The sequence below is a fragment of the Leucoraja erinacea genome, chromosome 5, assembly GCF_028641065.1.
Source record: "Leucoraja erinacea ecotype New England chromosome 5, Leri_hhj_1, whole genome shotgun sequence".
Taxonomy (NCBI): Eukaryota; Metazoa; Chordata; class Chondrichthyes; order Rajiformes; family Rajidae; genus Leucoraja; species Leucoraja erinaceus.
In genome coordinates, this window is record NC_073381.1 from 93,714,235 (window position 1) to 93,731,106 (window position 16,872).

The 16,872-nt window shown below is 43.8% G+C and overlaps 1 protein-coding gene across 1 annotated transcript in view; it reads left to right on the forward strand.

Moving 5' to 3' along the window:
- Window positions 1-16,872, forward strand: part of LOC129697686 (dynein axonemal heavy chain 6-like) — a 415,092-nt gene that overhangs the window by 256,686 nt on the left and 141,534 nt on the right. Inside the window, exons 41-44 of the mRNA XM_055636395.1 lie at window positions 1,705-1,828; window positions 4,075-4,307; window positions 6,641-6,757; window positions 10,733-10,888. Coding sequence (XP_055492370.1) covers window positions 1,705-1,828; window positions 4,075-4,307; window positions 6,641-6,757; window positions 10,733-10,888 — 630 coding nt within the window. The remainder of the gene's footprint in view (window positions 1-1,704; window positions 1,829-4,074; window positions 4,308-6,640; window positions 6,758-10,732; window positions 10,889-16,872) is intronic.

The window sequence follows — 16,872 nt, forward strand, 5'->3', positions numbered from 1 at the left end:
TCTTGAATGCTTCCTCAATCTCTACATCTATCTCCTTCAGAACCCTAGGGTGCAGTCCATCTGGTCCAGGTGACTTCAGACCTTTCAGCTTCCCAAGTACCTTCTCCTCAGTAGTAGCGACTATACTCACTCCTGCAGGATTATGGCTTTATGATGGGAGGTTTTAGGTTAAAGCAGATGTGCAGGGAAAGTTTGTATCCGCAGAGAGTGGTAGGTGCCTGGAATGTGCTGCCAAGGGTGAGGTGAGGAATCGAGCATTCATTTAAGAGGCATTCAGACAGACATGAAGAATCTGGGAATGGAGAGCTATAGAAGATGTACAGCCAGATGGCATTAGTTGGACCAGAATCATGATCTGCACAGAGGGAACGGGCCTGTTCCTGTGTGCTAAGTAAGACCACTTGAAGTGCTGACTCCAATGGTTCTCTTGTAGTTGTTGAAGGTAATGAATTAAGCGACCGGCAGTTTCTTGCTCCAGCGCACCGACCACGTAGAAATATTTAGTTGAGTTGGCGATAATGTGCCGAACATGGAATTGGGCCTCAATTTGCTGAAACCATACGTGAGCCGTCCAGAAAATGGGAAGCTTTAGCGAAACTGCGTTTGCTGGACTAGGTTGGCGTCGAGGTTAGCGGCTGCGTCCATAGTAGCGGATCCGAAAGAACATTCTGATTGACGGGGTCACCAACTGTAGCGAGACCAAGCGGGTAGAGCAAACGGTTTTATTGACAAAACGTTACTTGAACTGCTCAAGCACTTAGTCGAGAGAAAACATTTTAAAGCTCTTGTCGTTGCGAAGAGCATTAGCAACTGAACAAACTTACGAACTCTTAAAAACCCCGCAAAAAAACCATGTCACGTGACAGTCCTGACTTCTGACGAGGGTTCTGCATGCACAGATTAACCACTAGGTTCCGCTACACACTCATTACTGGAAATGCTCCCTGACTGTGCCTCTTCTGATGTGGATGTGTTGAAATGATCCTTGCCTTGAATCAGAAGGTTATGGGTTCAAACCCTACTCAGGTGCATAATCCAAGATGATGGTCCAGCATAGTCCCACACTGCCACAATAATTCTCTCTTGTAGCACAAAAATCTCCCCACTGCATCAGCGTGAAGAAAACCAGGGAAATTCTCCCCAGGTCCTGGCTGATATTTATCTCACAGACAACATCACAAGATCACAGATGGATAAATTGCTGAGCATGGATTTCTCATCATGTTTCATTTAGCTCAGTGTAAATGGAACTCAAAAAGGTGCTCACTTGCCTGTAAAATTATTTTCCTTCAACCCTTTCATTGCGAGGAAGTATTAGGAGTTACTTGTATAACCGCAGCTCAATTCTGGGATTGTTTATAAAAAGGATGATTAAGACCTTGATTAAAAGAGGGAATACAAGCTGATGAAGCCTCGCTGGAGTAATGAGAGTGAGGATAAGACCATATTCTCATCGACTCATGACTGTTCAAAATAAAGAAAGAGCATTTTGGGTGACACTAATTCCCATGAGTCTGTTTGAAGTTCAGTGAAAGTGGTGCAAGGAGTGCACCATTTCCACAACGACAACACCCATCCCAATAAGCCTCTCCTGATTTCCCCCCAACCCCACCGGGCAGGGTCAGTACATTGGCCTCATCAACCACATCAGAAATGGAATAAGTAGAATCTGAGCACTAATCCTTCATGTCTTTCCCTCCTCAGAAGGTGACGCTGAAGAAGAAGTCATTATTCCCGAAAAGATTCAAAAATCCAAAATGGCCACCACAGTCATCATCGTCGAGGAAGGTCCTAGTGGACAAGAGACGGAGTCCAGCTCTGGGCCCAAGTAAGGATTTACAGAGTCCTGTTTTGCCCTTCTGAGGGGTAGTTATGCAACACCTATCACCTGGGGCTGTGCCTGACTACTTATTGCACCAAGTCATAGAGCATAAGAAATGGAAACAGGACTAAGGTTGCTGTGCCTGCTCTGATATTCAACAAGCTCATGGCCGATCTTTGATCTCAGTTACGTACTTACTTACCGACTGACACTAAAGGAAACCATTCAGTCCATCCAATGCATATCAGCACCTAGCAATGCTTTTCCTCCGATGCCAAGTACCCTCTTCTTATTTCCCCATTACCCTGCTGCTCTTTCTCACAAGACAAAATGGAAGGAGAGCACATACCTCAGAGGAAGTAGGGGTGCAGGATCTTATTGAGATGGGTAAGGGTGAAACCACAGAGCGATTTGCAATTACAGATAAGAATTTCAAAACCGAGGTGCTGCTGAACAATGTAGGCCTATAAGCACAAGGGTAACAGATCTAAAGGATAGGGTGAATTAAGATGAGAGGAGTATTGGTGTGGATGAGTTTGTGTTGATGGAAGGCAATATATGGGTGGCCAATCAGTAGGGAGGGGGGAAGGGGGAGGGGGGAGTGGGGGAGTGGGGGAGTAGGGGGAAGTAGGGGGGAGAGAGGGACCCGACCCGAGACGGACCCGACCTGAGAGCTCGTTCTTCACTCGCGTGGAACACAGCGTGTAGATCCATTGTGATGTCATCAGCGAAATACACTTTTTTCAAAGTTTTTTTCAGATTTGTGAATATTTTCATTAATAACTCGAGAAATAAAGCATGAATTTTTCAGATAAGGCAAATTTGGACTCCAAGAGATAAATCTCTACCGGAATAAGTAAAAATTGTACCGTTAGCATGTCATCTTTTCAAGAAGATGTGATTATGAACAAACAAACACACACACACAACCAAGATCAGAGTTTTGTAATTATAGAGAGGTTTATTTTTGTTCCTGTAAGCCTCAAAATACTAAAAGCCATATATTACATTGCGTATTAGAGTATCATTACACACATTTTAATGGAAGTGTAGACACAAGGAACTGCGAGTGCTAGTTTATTTTTTAAAAAAGGCACAAAATCTGAAAAGGGGCCCTGGCCCAAAAGGTTACTTATCCATGTTCTTCAGAGATGCTGACTGACCTGCTGAGTTATTCCATCGCTTTGTGTCTTTTTTGTCACTAGAAACAATTGCTTGTCAATTTAAAATGACCTCCTGCGGTGAGACTGACAAACTGGGATTTTGAGGGATTACTGGGAGAGGGTTCCATTTAAAGAGCTTTTCTTCAAACATTGATATTTTTCCCCGACTGTCTTTTCTCTGTCACTTTCTTTTAAGTGGTACTCTTCCTGATTGAAACTGTGTTATAATCAATTCAGTCCAGGTAATAAAAATGAAGTACCCTAGTTCATAGAGACAGTGTGGAAACAGGCCCTTTGCCCCAACCTGCCCACACCGACCAACATGTCTCATCTACACAAGTCCCACCTGCCTGCATTTGACCCATATGCCTCTAAACCCGTCCTATCCAGGTCTAACTGCTTCTTAAACATTGCAATAGTCGCAGCCTCAACTACCTCCTCCAGTAGCTCATTCCATAAATCATTTTATATTCAATTTGTGTTCGGGAAATACCTGTTACAGCAAATATCAATTTTTTCCATTGGAAGGTTTTGGAAATGTTGTCATGTTAAAGATGCGTCAATGGTGATCGCTGGTATTGGTGGTGAACCATATTCATCAAATCATAGGAATTTATAACAGGGCATGAGGCCACTCAACCCTTCAGGTCCATGCTGGCCAAAAATGTAGTTTGAATTAACCCAATTTGCCATCTCTGGATTGGTGGCCGTGCAGATCATGGGTCATCACGTTTGTCCAACAATGATGTAAGTGTGCTCTGAGTTTCTCCTTCAGCCCCCATTCAGAGAGTCAGCTCCATGGCCTTGAGGCACAGTGTGAAATCATTATCTCCCAGCTCCTCGTTAATATATCTACCATTGATTCTAATCACTCTCCTGGGGAAGTAGATTGTTTCCGTTTACCTGATCTAGGCCTTTAGTTTAGTTTAGAGATACAACGCAGAAACAGGTGGGTCCTTGATACTGCTAACTGCCCTTTAGAGGCTGTGCATCCTATAGACCCTTCGATGGTGGGGAGGTCACTGCCCATGATGGACCTTTTAAATATTTTAATCATTATGTTGCCATTGATGTTCCCTCCAACTGCAGGACTACAAAGTGGTTTATACAGCAACAACCGCAACAGCTGCCTGCACTGCTGGTAAAGCTCTACGCCTTTGCCTTTATTTGGGCAGTCGGTGGCTGCTTGAAACATGAGGATGAATACGACGACGATGACCTGATCGGAGTCAGCGTCCAAAGCAAAGACGACATGGTTCACAAGCTCACATTGGAATTCAACACTTTCGTCCAAACGATGTTCGCGGGGAAAACACCACTATGTGAGTCCTCGAAACTTTAGAAGTCAGCTTTTCTACCAGCTACTGACCAGGTGAGGGGGCAAGAAATCACAGCTAAACCTGATGCCTACCAGGAGAGAAACTACAGATACTGGAGTCTTGAGTAAAACACAAAATGCTGGAATAACTTAGCTCAGGCAGCAATTGTGGAAGCAATGGATAGGCAGCCTTTTGGGTTGGGACCATTGTTCTGACATTGTAGTCGGGGGGGGGGGGGGGGGGGGGGGTAGTAAGCTGGAAAAGAGGTGGGGTGGGACAAAGCCTGATAATTGATGGGTAGATGGGTTTAATTGGCAGATGGAGTAGGGGGCGCTGCAGTGGCAGCAGCCTGTCAGCAGCGCGTTAGTTTTTGCAACTTTTTAAATTTTTTTAGTATGTTTTAAAGTATGTTTTTGATGTTTCTCGGTGTGTTTTGTGTGGGGGATGGTGTGGGGGGTAAGGGGGAAACCGTTTCGGCCTCCTCTTCCACGGAGAGGCGACTTTTTCCAGGTCGCCTCCCCCGTGGCCTAACAGCAAGGATCGGCGCGGCCTTTCCTGGAGACGCGCCCGGGGCTTCAGCGACGGGCGCAGCGTGGACTCTCGGCGTGGAGCGGGTGAGCCCTCGCTGGGGCTCGCTGGAGGGAAGTGCTCCGTTTCGCTGGCCCGGGGCAGCCGGCAGCCTGAAGCCACGGTCTGCACAGCTCCGGCTGGCACGGCGTCTACAGCCCAGGATCCCTCGTGGGGGACCCGGGGGAAGAAGAAGCCATCACTGCCGGCCCGCGGCCGTCTTCTACTGCGGGTCCGGCATGGACTTGCCATCGCCCCTGGAGGGGAGCTTCGACCGCCGGCCCTGCGGTCTGCGGTGCTTCATGCTGCGGCGCGGCGGGTACCTTAAATCTTCGACTGCCGGCCAGCGGCCTACACCAGCCTGAAGCCGCGGTCTCCGGTGGGGAAGAGCCGATCCTGGACTTACCTTGACTTTGACTTTGTCCTTTACCATCTGGACGCCCGCAGCAACGGCTGCGGAGGGTGGAGGTCCCGACCATGGGGGAGAATGGAGGAGGACTGGCCAAGTTCTGTGCCTTCCACCACAGTGATGAATGCTGTGGTGGATGCTTGTGTTACATTTTTATTGTGGTTGTGGGTTCTTTATTATTGTACCGCTGCTGACAACCCAAATACCACCGACACTGGTTGTGTGGCAAATAATTTCTATATCTATCTATCTATGGGTGGACAAAGGACAAAGTAGACAAAAATGTGTCAGATAAGGAGAGAAGAGGAGTTAAAAGTAAAGCCAGAGGAAGGGAATAGTTAGAAGGGTACAGGGTGGGGGGGAAAGGGGGTTGGTTAGTGGAGGAAATGGATGCACATAGGAGTGGGTACACCTGCCAGCCTTTGTCCCACTCAAGTTCAAGTGAGCTTATTGTCAGTTGTCCCTGTATAGGACAATGAAATTCTTGCCTTGCTTAAGCACACAGAAAATAGTAGGCATTTACTACAAAACAGATAAATGTGTCCATATACCATCATATAAATATATACACACACGAATAAATAAACTGATAAAGTGCAAATAGCAGAAAGTGGTTATTAATAATCAGAGTTTTGTCCGAGCCAGGTTTAATAGCCTGATGGCTGTGGGGAAGTAGCTATTCCTGAACCTGGTTGTTGCAGTCTTCAGGTTCCTTTACCTTCTACCTGAAGGTAGCAGGGAGATGAGTGTGTGGCCAGGATTGTGTGGGTCTTTGATGATACTGCCAGCCTTTTTGAGGCAGCGACTACGATAAATCCCCTCGATGGAAGGAAGGTCAGAGCCAATGATGGACTGGGCAGCTCCCACCTCTTTCTCAGATTTCCACTCCTACTACAATCTGTCTGAAGAAGGCTCCCGACCCAAAATGCCACTATCCAACCTTCCAAACATGCTGCTAGAATCTGCCAAGTTACTTCTACACTTTGTGATGGTCACCAGCATTTGAGCAGCTCTCTAACATTGCCACACACAGACAGCCAGCAACCTGCTTCCTCATTTCTTTATTGAAAACCTGAAACCTGAAAAGAGTATAATAAAATTCCCACTGAAGCATGAATAACTGAAGTTAAACTCACCTCTGGAATCAGATTAAATGGGAATTCATCGAGGACAACATTTACAGGAAAAGGGTTCAGAGAGAGGATGTAGAAGAAAACAGAAATACGCGGGTATTCATACATTTTCTGTGGAGAGAAGTTGTTCAATGTCTCTTTAAAGTGGTAGTGGGGGCTGCAGCCACATTGCTTGACTCTGGGAATAATACATTCCTGAGATTAATTCTACTGCCATCTTTTTACAGCGGTTAAATTTCCAACTGAGAAGCCCACTGTCTTTGAATACTTTGTGGATATGCAAACTGGGAAATTTGAAGCCTGGGCCAAATTAGTTCCATCTACTCAGACGCTTATTACAAAAGGTAACTGGAACCCAGATTACTAGATTCGACATGCATGTGTGTCTACATATGTGTTTGATAATTGAGGTGTTAATATGCAGTTTAGCATAAATGTAAATCTGGCGCATTGTGATAAAATCCAGTTTGATTTTATAACCCTTCTCTCCCTACGCCAAACCAGCTTGTCTGTTCAGTCTGTCCCTTGGGCCATGGGTTATGTACAGCTGTTTAACAGTCTGAGGGAGGATCTTGTTCACAAGTACTAGCAATGTTACAGAGATTTTAAAAATCAAGTCTGCAATTTACCCCATCAGATAACGCATAACAACAAGTTTAATTTGACACCAAATTCACTTTCATATCTCAAGTATTAAAAAAGTTATGGCCATTTTCATACTCGGAAATTAGCATCTTGTTCCCTATTGATTTTCAATGGACATTACAAAAAAGCTGTGATCTTGGATAGTCAAAAGCCTGTAACTTTCTTAAGAATTAAGAGAACTGAATGAAATTTTCACCTATCATAGATTGAAGCATTCTGAAAAAATATAAAACAATCTTACTTGGATGACATGAAATTAAAGCATATAATTAGCTAATTACCTAATTGTAGCTAATTACAAAATTGACCGATGTGACAGAAATGGTAATAAACAACCAGACTGCCTTGAAAATTAAAAAATGTGATATTCTCAAGATCAGAACTTTAATATTATTGTATAATATGCTGTAAGTCAGTTATGGATAGGTAAATAAATTACAATTTCTAGCAAAAGACCAAGTCTTTATGGAGAAGATCAGCTGCTAGCTGGTACATTGGCATATCATAATCAGTAGCATCATCATACTCCTCAGACTGCAACCAATAAGCAACTCTGTACACGTTGTTTTTCCTCAATTTTTCAATTTTAGAAAAAAAGGTAGAGATTATAAAGTTAAACGCTAAAACAAATAGTAAATACTAAAAAAGAAAATCATGTTTAATCAAAATTCAATTACTAGATATAAACATCTATCCATTTCTTAAATAGCCTAAGTGTCCAAAGATTATTCACAAATAATTCACAATATAACATGATTTTTATATCTAATTTACATTAATTTTAGGCCAAATGGAAGGAATTTAGTGTTCAATTGCTGTAAATAAATGCCCATTTAAATCGGCTTTCTAGTGGGTTCCTGTGAACGCGCTGGTTTAGATCGTTCATATTGCGCTGGATTAGTGCCCTCAAATGCTGAGAAAAATACTGCGGGATATAAAAAGCCCAAAATGAACTACTCGCTATAGAAAAATTTTATATACAGGGTTTTATATACATGCCCCATTTAATGTAAAAATAAGGTACATACCTTTAATTGTTTGCTTTATAAAACCCTGGGGCTGCGAGAGGTTGCGGAGTGAAAGAGAGCTTTTAAAACTATTATATCTATTATTCGAGGCCTATAAAACTAATAATAGCTTTTGCGACCGGGTCTTGCAGCGATTTTTCGTTAATGATTTACTAGGCTGAACATCTGCGATTAGAACAGCCTAGTGTAAATCGCGTTTTAAACCCGCCCCCTCCAAACAGCGCCAAAATCGCGGACATGGCTTTGGGCAGATTCCCAATGACGATTCAGGTAGGTTTTGTAACATACCTACAAGTACAACATTCAAACAGGGCTTGACAAACTGGATGTGTGGCATGGTCTAGAGATCATTGTCACAGTCTAGATCCAGACATCGCTCTGCAGAAAGATACAGGAGCAACGGGGTTGTTGTGGCGGGCGATTTTAACTGACTTTAACTTCACTCAGTGCAAAAGGCTTAGTTAGGGCAGAATTTATCAGGGGTTTCCTGAAAGAGTAGTCCAACTTGAGGAGGGACCATTCTGGGAAAAAAGCATGCACACGTGGCTGGTATGTCAGTGGAAGAGTATTTTGGGAAGAATGACCACAGCTCCATAAGTTTTAAGATAGTTACGAATAATGAAAGTCTGGACCTGAGGGGAAGGCACTAAATTGGGGTAAGGCAGATTATAGCATTATTAGCCAGAAGCTAGGATGAGTAAATTGGAAGTGGTTGTTATGGGGCAAGTCTCATCTGACATGTGGGAGATATTTGTACACTAATTGATCAAAGTTCAGGACCAGCATGTTCCAGTAAGGAAGAAATATAAGAATGGCAAGGTAAGGGAACCTCGGATGACCATAAAGGTTGTAAATTTGGCCTTAAACAAAAAATAAGTGTATTTTAAGGTTTAAGCCAAGTCAACTTTATTTGTCGCATACACATACAAGATGTTCCGTGAAATGAAAGTAGCAATGCCTGCGGATTGTGCAAAAACAACAGAACAGAACCACTATTTACATTTTAGAAACAAAATAGACACAACACAACAGTAAGTTAGTCCCTGGTGAGATAAGAGTTTACAGTCCTGATGGCCTGTGGGAAGAAACTCCGTCTCATTCTCTCTGTTTGCACAGCATGACAGCGGAGGCGTTTGCCTGACCGTAGCAGCTGGAACAGTCCATTGCTGGGGTGGTAGGGGTCCCTCATTATGTTGCTTGCTCTAGATCTACACCTCCTGGTGTATAGGTCTTGCAGGGGGGTGAGTGTAGTTCCCATAGTGCGTTCGGTTGAATGCACTACTCTCTGCAGAGCCTTCCTGCCCTGGCCAGAGCTGTTCCCAAACCAGAATGAGATGTTGCTGGACAAGATCCTTTCTAAAGCCCCAGAGTAGAAGCACCAAAGGATCCTCAGAGAGTATTTCCTCAGCTGCCTGAGTTGGTAAAGGCGCTGCCTTGCCTTACTCACCAGTGCGGCAGCGTGTGTTGTCCACGTCAGATCCTCTGTGATGTGGACTCCCAGGTATTTAAAGCTGCTCACCCTATCCACAGTAGTCCCGTTTATCTCCAGTGGCGTGTACGTCCTCGGATGTTGAGTCCTTCTAAAGTCCACAATCAGCTCCTTAGTTTTTGTGACATTCAAGAGGAGGCTGTTGTCCTGACACCAGAGTGCCAGATCAGCCTCCTCATTCCGGTAGGCCTTCTCGGCGTTATCCGAGATCAGGCCCACCACCACAATGTCCTCAGCAAAGTTGATGATGGAGTTGGAGCTGAACCTGGCCACACAGTCATGTGTGTACAGGGTGTACAGTAGGGGGCTAAGGATGCAACCCTGGGGGTTCAGGGTGAGGGGATTGGAGGTATTTCTCCCAATCTTGACCACCTGGGGCCAGGCGGTGAGAAAGTCCATATTGTCAGTGTGGTATATACTAATATGTTGCAGCAGTTTAAAGGAAATGGTGTTGGGTTTCTACGTGAGCATTAAAGTGTACAAATCCCCAGGGCCCGATGGAATCTGTCAGGTTATTGAGAGGGACAAGGGAGGAGATTGCAGAGGCCTTGATAAAGATTGTTGCATCCTCACTAGCCACATGCAAGTCCCAGAGAACTGGAGAATGGCCAATGTTGTTCCGTTGTTAAAGAAGGACAGTAGAGATAATCCAGGAAGTTGTAAACCTCACATCAGTGGTAGGGAAGCTATTCGACAGGATTCTTAGGCATAGGATTTGCTCACAATTAGAAGAGAATGGGCTAATTAGGGATACTCAACATGGCTTTGTAGACAGTGGGCGATAGACAACATATTAAATAAAGTAAATTAAGTAAAAATCTAATATAGTGCAAAAACAAAGAAAAGCCCGTTGTCCTTAGTGTAACCAAGTCATTCAGAGTTTAGTTGGAGTCGTAATTTCTATAGCCTGATGGCTGCTGAGACATCGGGGCTGGCTGGAACGAGCTGCCAGGGGTGGTGTTAGAGGTAGATATGATAGTGGCATTTAAGAGGCTTTTAGTTAGGCGCCTGGATATGCAGTGGAGGGATAGTGATCACATGCAGGCAGAGGAGATTTATTTGGCATCATGTTTTGACTGTAAATAATTGGTTTGATTTATAGCTGAAAAATGTCTGACCTAACCCATGCTAATTTTTGGTCTTTTTAATATTAACAGGATTGCAGTTAGCAGGACTTGTTGATCCAATAATTTCCGGACCTCCTAAACCGAAGCCAAGTATTCAAGAAGGTCTTGTGCGTACAATAGACAGCGTACGGTATTCCTTCCTGGTCAGTCTGCTGCTGGTCAATAAATACCCCGTATTGCTGACAGGTAACAACCCATCAGCTCAATGAATGCCCTCAAGTCTTGTTATTGCTGCTAATGCTATCACTCAGACTGGACAGTTGACAACGGGAGCTGCCAGCCTTCGCAGCTATAATACGGCAATATGTCATGTCATAGACCATGGTACATGGTGTTTAAAAGTTCACTCATGCTCATTTGCACTACAATGCCTCATTTTTAGAAGAGGCGACAATTACATGTAAATTATACCATCAGATATCTAATCGCACATACGATATTTTTAAATCAACTAATTATTCCCACAAATAGAAAATACTGCAAATTGATAAACTATACCGTATCCAATCTTACCTAGTTTCCTAGTCATCGAAAACCCTTTTACTTCTAGCTGTACATCGGCAATTGTTCCATTAAAATAAATATATTAGCACAAAGGCAGTGAAGTTCTGGATCAATGATAGAGTCGTACAACAGGCAAATAGATTGTTAAGTTTTAGAGATTCAGCAGGGAAACTGGCCTTTTGGCCCACCATCTCCACCTGTAGGCGGTTCCAGCACATTTACACGAGGGACTATTTACAATTTTACCAAGTCAATTAACCTCCAAACTTTGCCTAGGGAGCATGGGAGGAAATAAAAACCACGCAGATCACAGGCAGAAAGCCCAAACTCTGTACAGATAGCACCTTGAGTTAGGATCGAACCAGGGTCTCTGGCATTGTAAGGCAGCATCTCTACCTCTGTGCCACCATGACTCAAGGCCATTAATTATGCACCAACCAATAAGTATCCACTTACATTTATCCCATTCTACTCTCTCTACATCCTGATCAGTCCCCCCCCCCCCCCCCCCCCCCCCCCCCCCCCCCCACTCGCTCCACTGCAACCTGGGGAATCAGGAAGAATGGGAAAACTCCACACAGACAACACTGGAGATAAGGATCAAGCCCAGATCTCTGAAGCTTTGTAGCAACATCTCTACCAAATACACTACCATCCAGTCCTAGAAACTAGAGTTTGAAAGCCACCATAGCAACCGGGAATTTAAATTCAAGTAACTAATATGGATAAATGTGAGGTTATCCAGTTTGGTATCAAAAACAGGAAGGCAGATTACTATCTAAATGGCGTCAAGTTTGCAAAAGGGGAAGTACAATGGGATCTGGGGGTCCTTGTTCATCAGTCTATGAAAGTAAGCATGCAGGTACAGCAGGCAGTGAAGAAAATGAATGGCATGTTGGCCTTTATAACAAGAGTCGAGTATAGGAGCAAGGAGGTCCTTCTGCAGTTGTACAGGGCCCTAGTGAAACCACACCTGGAGTATGTGTTCAAGAAGGAACTGCAGATGCTGGAAGATCGAAGGTACACAAAAATGCTGGAGAAACTCAGCGGGTGAAGCAGCATCTATGGAATGAAGGAAATAGGTGACGTTTCGGGCCGAAACCCTTCTTCAGACTGAGTATTGTGTGCAATTTTGGTCCCCTAATTTGAGGAAGGACCTTCTTGCTATTGAGGGAGTGCAGCGTAGGTTTACAAGGTTAATTCCTGGGATGGCTGGAGTGTCATATGCATTGAATCCCTTCCATGTATATTGTAAATGTATATTGTAAATAGCTGCGGTCCCAGCACCGAGCCTTGTGGTACCCCAATAGTCACTGCCTGCCATTCATAATAGGTGAGATTTCAGGTCTGAACTCTTCAGAAGAAAAGGTCCCAACTCGAATTACTCCTTGTTATGTTCTTCAGATATGTTACCTGATCCACTGAGGTACTCCAGCACTTTATGTCTTCTTTTACAAGCAATTGGGACAAGTTCAAGTAAGCAACTTGGTCAGCATGGATGAATGGACCGAAGAGCCTGTTTCCATGCTGAATTACTCTATGACTCTATGACCCTCATTTCAGAAATGGCATTAGTTTAATCGGAAAACAAAATCATAAAAAGCTGGTATGGCAGCATTCATGAAATGAGAAATAATCTATGTTCTATGTTTGCAACCCTCATCAGTTTTGATTTTCATTTTTATCATGAAATAGTTTTAGTATAAGGCAATTATAAATTAATGTTTTTATTAAAGAATTATATTAAGGATACTGTCATTTAAGTACAGAAATCTGATATCTTATAACATCGACAGCATTGGAAAAGGTCTTGTTTGTAACCGTTGTTAATAGTAGATGACAATTGCATCCTCCATTCTCCTCCCTTCTACAGATTTGGTTGGTGTCAACCTCCCGATGGCTTATTAAGCTCCTGTTTCCTAAAATGATTTGCATTCTCATTTCCATGCTTCTGACTGCTGAATTCGTTTGATGTAGTGTGATCAAAATAAGCAGTTGCCAAGATTCCAGTTCACAATACAATTAGCAGGTTTCGAACTGCACAAATGCATAATTAGGTAGCTTTTTTTTTGTAAATCAGCGGATTAATTCAGATCACCACACTAACACTCTGTAGAAATGTCCAGCAGAGTTAACTTCCCCATCACTCACTGAGAAGAAGGAACCATTTAGTCTGCACTTCACAACTAAGGCCGAAAATTGCGGGCTGGATTTGTACTTGGGTGATCACAGGCATTCATAACCATCAAGCTTAATTCAAATTTGATGAATGAAAGTGATGCAATGGGTTTGATTTATTGTAAATGTCACAAGCTTTTTCAAGAGGCCACAAATGGCTAAAGCAAAGGTAAAATGCTGCAGATATTGGAAATCTCAAATGCATACTGATATTAGTAAAAAAGAATTATTTTTCATTGTTACCCGTCAAAATATTCAAAAGTCTGCACCAAGATGAGTGTGCTTTCATTGGTTTAGTTTAGAGATGCAGCGTGGAAACATGCTCTTCGGCCCATCGAGTCCGTGCCAACCAGCAATCACCTGTACACTAGTTCTATCCTACACACTAGGGACAATTTACAGAAGCCAATTAACCTACATCTTTGGAATGTGGATGGAAACTGGAGCACTCAGAGAAAACCCACGTGGTCACAGGGAGAAATTGCAAACACCGTACAGACAGCACCCGTGGTCAGGATTGAACCCAGGTCCCTGATGCTGTAAGGCAGCAACTCTACTACATACCGCACTCACTTAAGTCCACCTTGAACTTGAACACATCCAGTTTAAATTGAGGTAGAGCAAGGGCAGGCCAATTTGTTCCAAGAATGTGGGTTTTCAGCCATGATGGTTGAAATCTGCTCCATCTATGTCATCTTCCCCAACCTATGGCAGCTGAACATAGGCAAGAAGAGTTGAGTCCTTGAGTAATGTAACCCGAGAACTGTCTGCGGCTCAGGAGCCAGAGAGGTGTTTCCACAATGCTCAGAAACAGCCCACAACCTGTTCATTCCTCATCCCCACTGATAACCAGAATTTAGAAGGATGATAGGATATCTTATAGAAACATATCAAATTCTTAAGGGGTTGGATAGGCTAGATGCAGGAAAAATGTTCCCGATGTTGGTGGAGTCCAGAATCAGGGGTCACAGTTTAAGAATAATGGGTAGGCCATTTTGGACTGAGAAGAGGAACATCTTTTTCACCCAGAGAGTTACGAATGTGTGGAATTCTCTGCCACAGAAGGCAGTGCAGGCCAATTCACTGGATGTTTTCAAGAGAGAGTTAGATTTAGCTCTTGGGGCTAAAGGAATTAAGGGAAGGTAGATACAAAATGCTGGAGTAACCCAGCGGGACAGGCAGCGTCTCTGGAGTTACTGCCTCTGGTTTTTTATGTTCTTAAACACTGCACAAATTAACAATAAAATTAAATTGCAGATGTTAACAATACCTCTGCTCCTATTTCCTTGTGTTCTCAGTGTAGAGAGACAGCAGCCCCCTAGAATATAGTCCTTCCCCCTGGAAGCTGTGCAGTGGCTACATCGACATTCTGAGACACTAAATGCTGGAGTAACTCAGCGGGGCAGGCAGCATCTCTGGAGAGAAGGAATGGGTGACGTTTTGGGTCGAGACCCTTCTTCAATCAAAAAATGTCACGACCCGAAACGTCACCCATTCCTTCTCTCCAGAGATGCTGCCTGCCCCGCTGAGTTACTCCAGCGTTTTGAGTCTACCTTTGATTTAAACCAGCATCTGCAGTTCTTTCATACACATAAGGAATCAAGGGATATGGGGGAAAAGCAGGAACGAGGTACTGATTTTAGATGCTCAGCCATGATCATATTGAATGGCGGTGTTGGCTCGAAGGGCCGAATGACCTACTCCTGCACCTATTTCTTTCTAACTTTCTAACCGTCATCAGACACACCCTACGTCCCCCAAACATCCAACCACTGACAAATGCAGCCACTAGGGATAGAAACGCTCAGTCAAACTGGTGGTTGTCTGGGTAACCAGTTAATTCATGCTTCACAGCTCATAACAGCCTCCTCCATTGTCACACTGAATCAAATCTCAGGGCCGATGCTTCACATTGTCAATACATCAACAGAATTAAAACCAAACAACGCAAAGGCAAATTGTTATGATACAGAACATAATAAATAAATAAAAAGTCAGGCACTATCGTGAAGAGAGACAGAATTATGTTTCAGATTGATGGCATTTCCTCAGATGGACAACAGTTAGGCAATAACGAATAACGCACAGACCCCAATCAGTGAGGATAGGGGACAAATCACCCTCCAAGAATTCCTCAACACTGGGGCTCTGCAAGGCTGTGTTCTCAGCCCCTTCTTTACTCCTTGTACACCTACGACTGTGCAGCCATGTACAAATCTAATTCAATTTACAAATTCAGACAACACCACCATTGTGAGCCGGATATCAAACAATGATGCGACGGAGTACAGGAAGGAGTTTGAGAACCTTGTGTCCTGGTGTTGAGACAACAACCTTTCCCTCAATGTCTGCAAGACAAAGGAGTTAATGATTGACTTCATGAAGAAACGCAGTACACAAACCTCATTTTGCATTGACGGTGCCGAAGTAGAGATGGGTGAAAACTTCTGAGTCAATATCTTCAACAACTTCCTCTGAGTCAATATATCCCACTACTTTTCCTGAACCACCCATATAGAAGCAACAACCAAGAAAGTACACCAATGTCTCTACTTCCTTAGAAGGCTTAGGACGTTTGGCAAGCTCCCTCCAACTCTCACCAACCTCTACAGATATGCCATAAAAGCATTTTATCAGGATGCGCCATACTTGGAACAGCTCCGTCCAAGAGCGCAAGAAATTGCAGCGAATTGTGGACGCAACCCAGACCATCACGCAAACCAACCTCCCTTCTATTGTTTCCATTTATACTTGAGGCTGCCATGGCAAGGCCAGCAGCATAATCCAAGGACAAGACAGACCCTGGACACTCCCGCTTCTTCCTTGCCCCATCGGGCAAAAGATGTAGAAGTGTGAAAACGCACACCTCCAGATTCAGGGACAGTTTCTTCCCAGCTTTTACCAGACGACTGAATCATCCCACCACAACCAGAGATCAGACCTGAACAACCGTCTACCTCATTGCTGACCCTTGGACTATCCTTGATCGGACTTTACTGGCTTTACCTTTCACTAAACATTACTCCCTTATCAAGTATCTATACACTGTAAATGGCTGGGTTGTAATCATGTATTGTCTTTCCCCTAACTAGATAACATGCAACAAAAGCTTTGCACTGTAATCCGGTGCAGGTGCCAATAAACTAAACTGATAGAGGAATAGGAGCCTAGGGACTGTCAGTGACACCTCCTCTTGTGATGGTCCATTAATGCTACCTCCCCACCCTCTGCATACTCCTTTCTCCTCCCTGTGACTGGCACTGTGTTCCCTTGTGCTGTTGCCCACCTTGGTCCTTTCCCCTTGATTCCAATAATGCTAATGTGAAGGTGATGGCTGCTACGTGTTAATGCTCTGGTCTTGGGGTTGATGAGGATTTGGGGAATTGTTTCTCCCTGCACACCTTTGCTTGCAAAATGCTGACTTACTTTCTTTAAATAGATCCTAAAATTACTTGCCTGATGGAGATGCGAAGGTGCGGGTTTCAGGG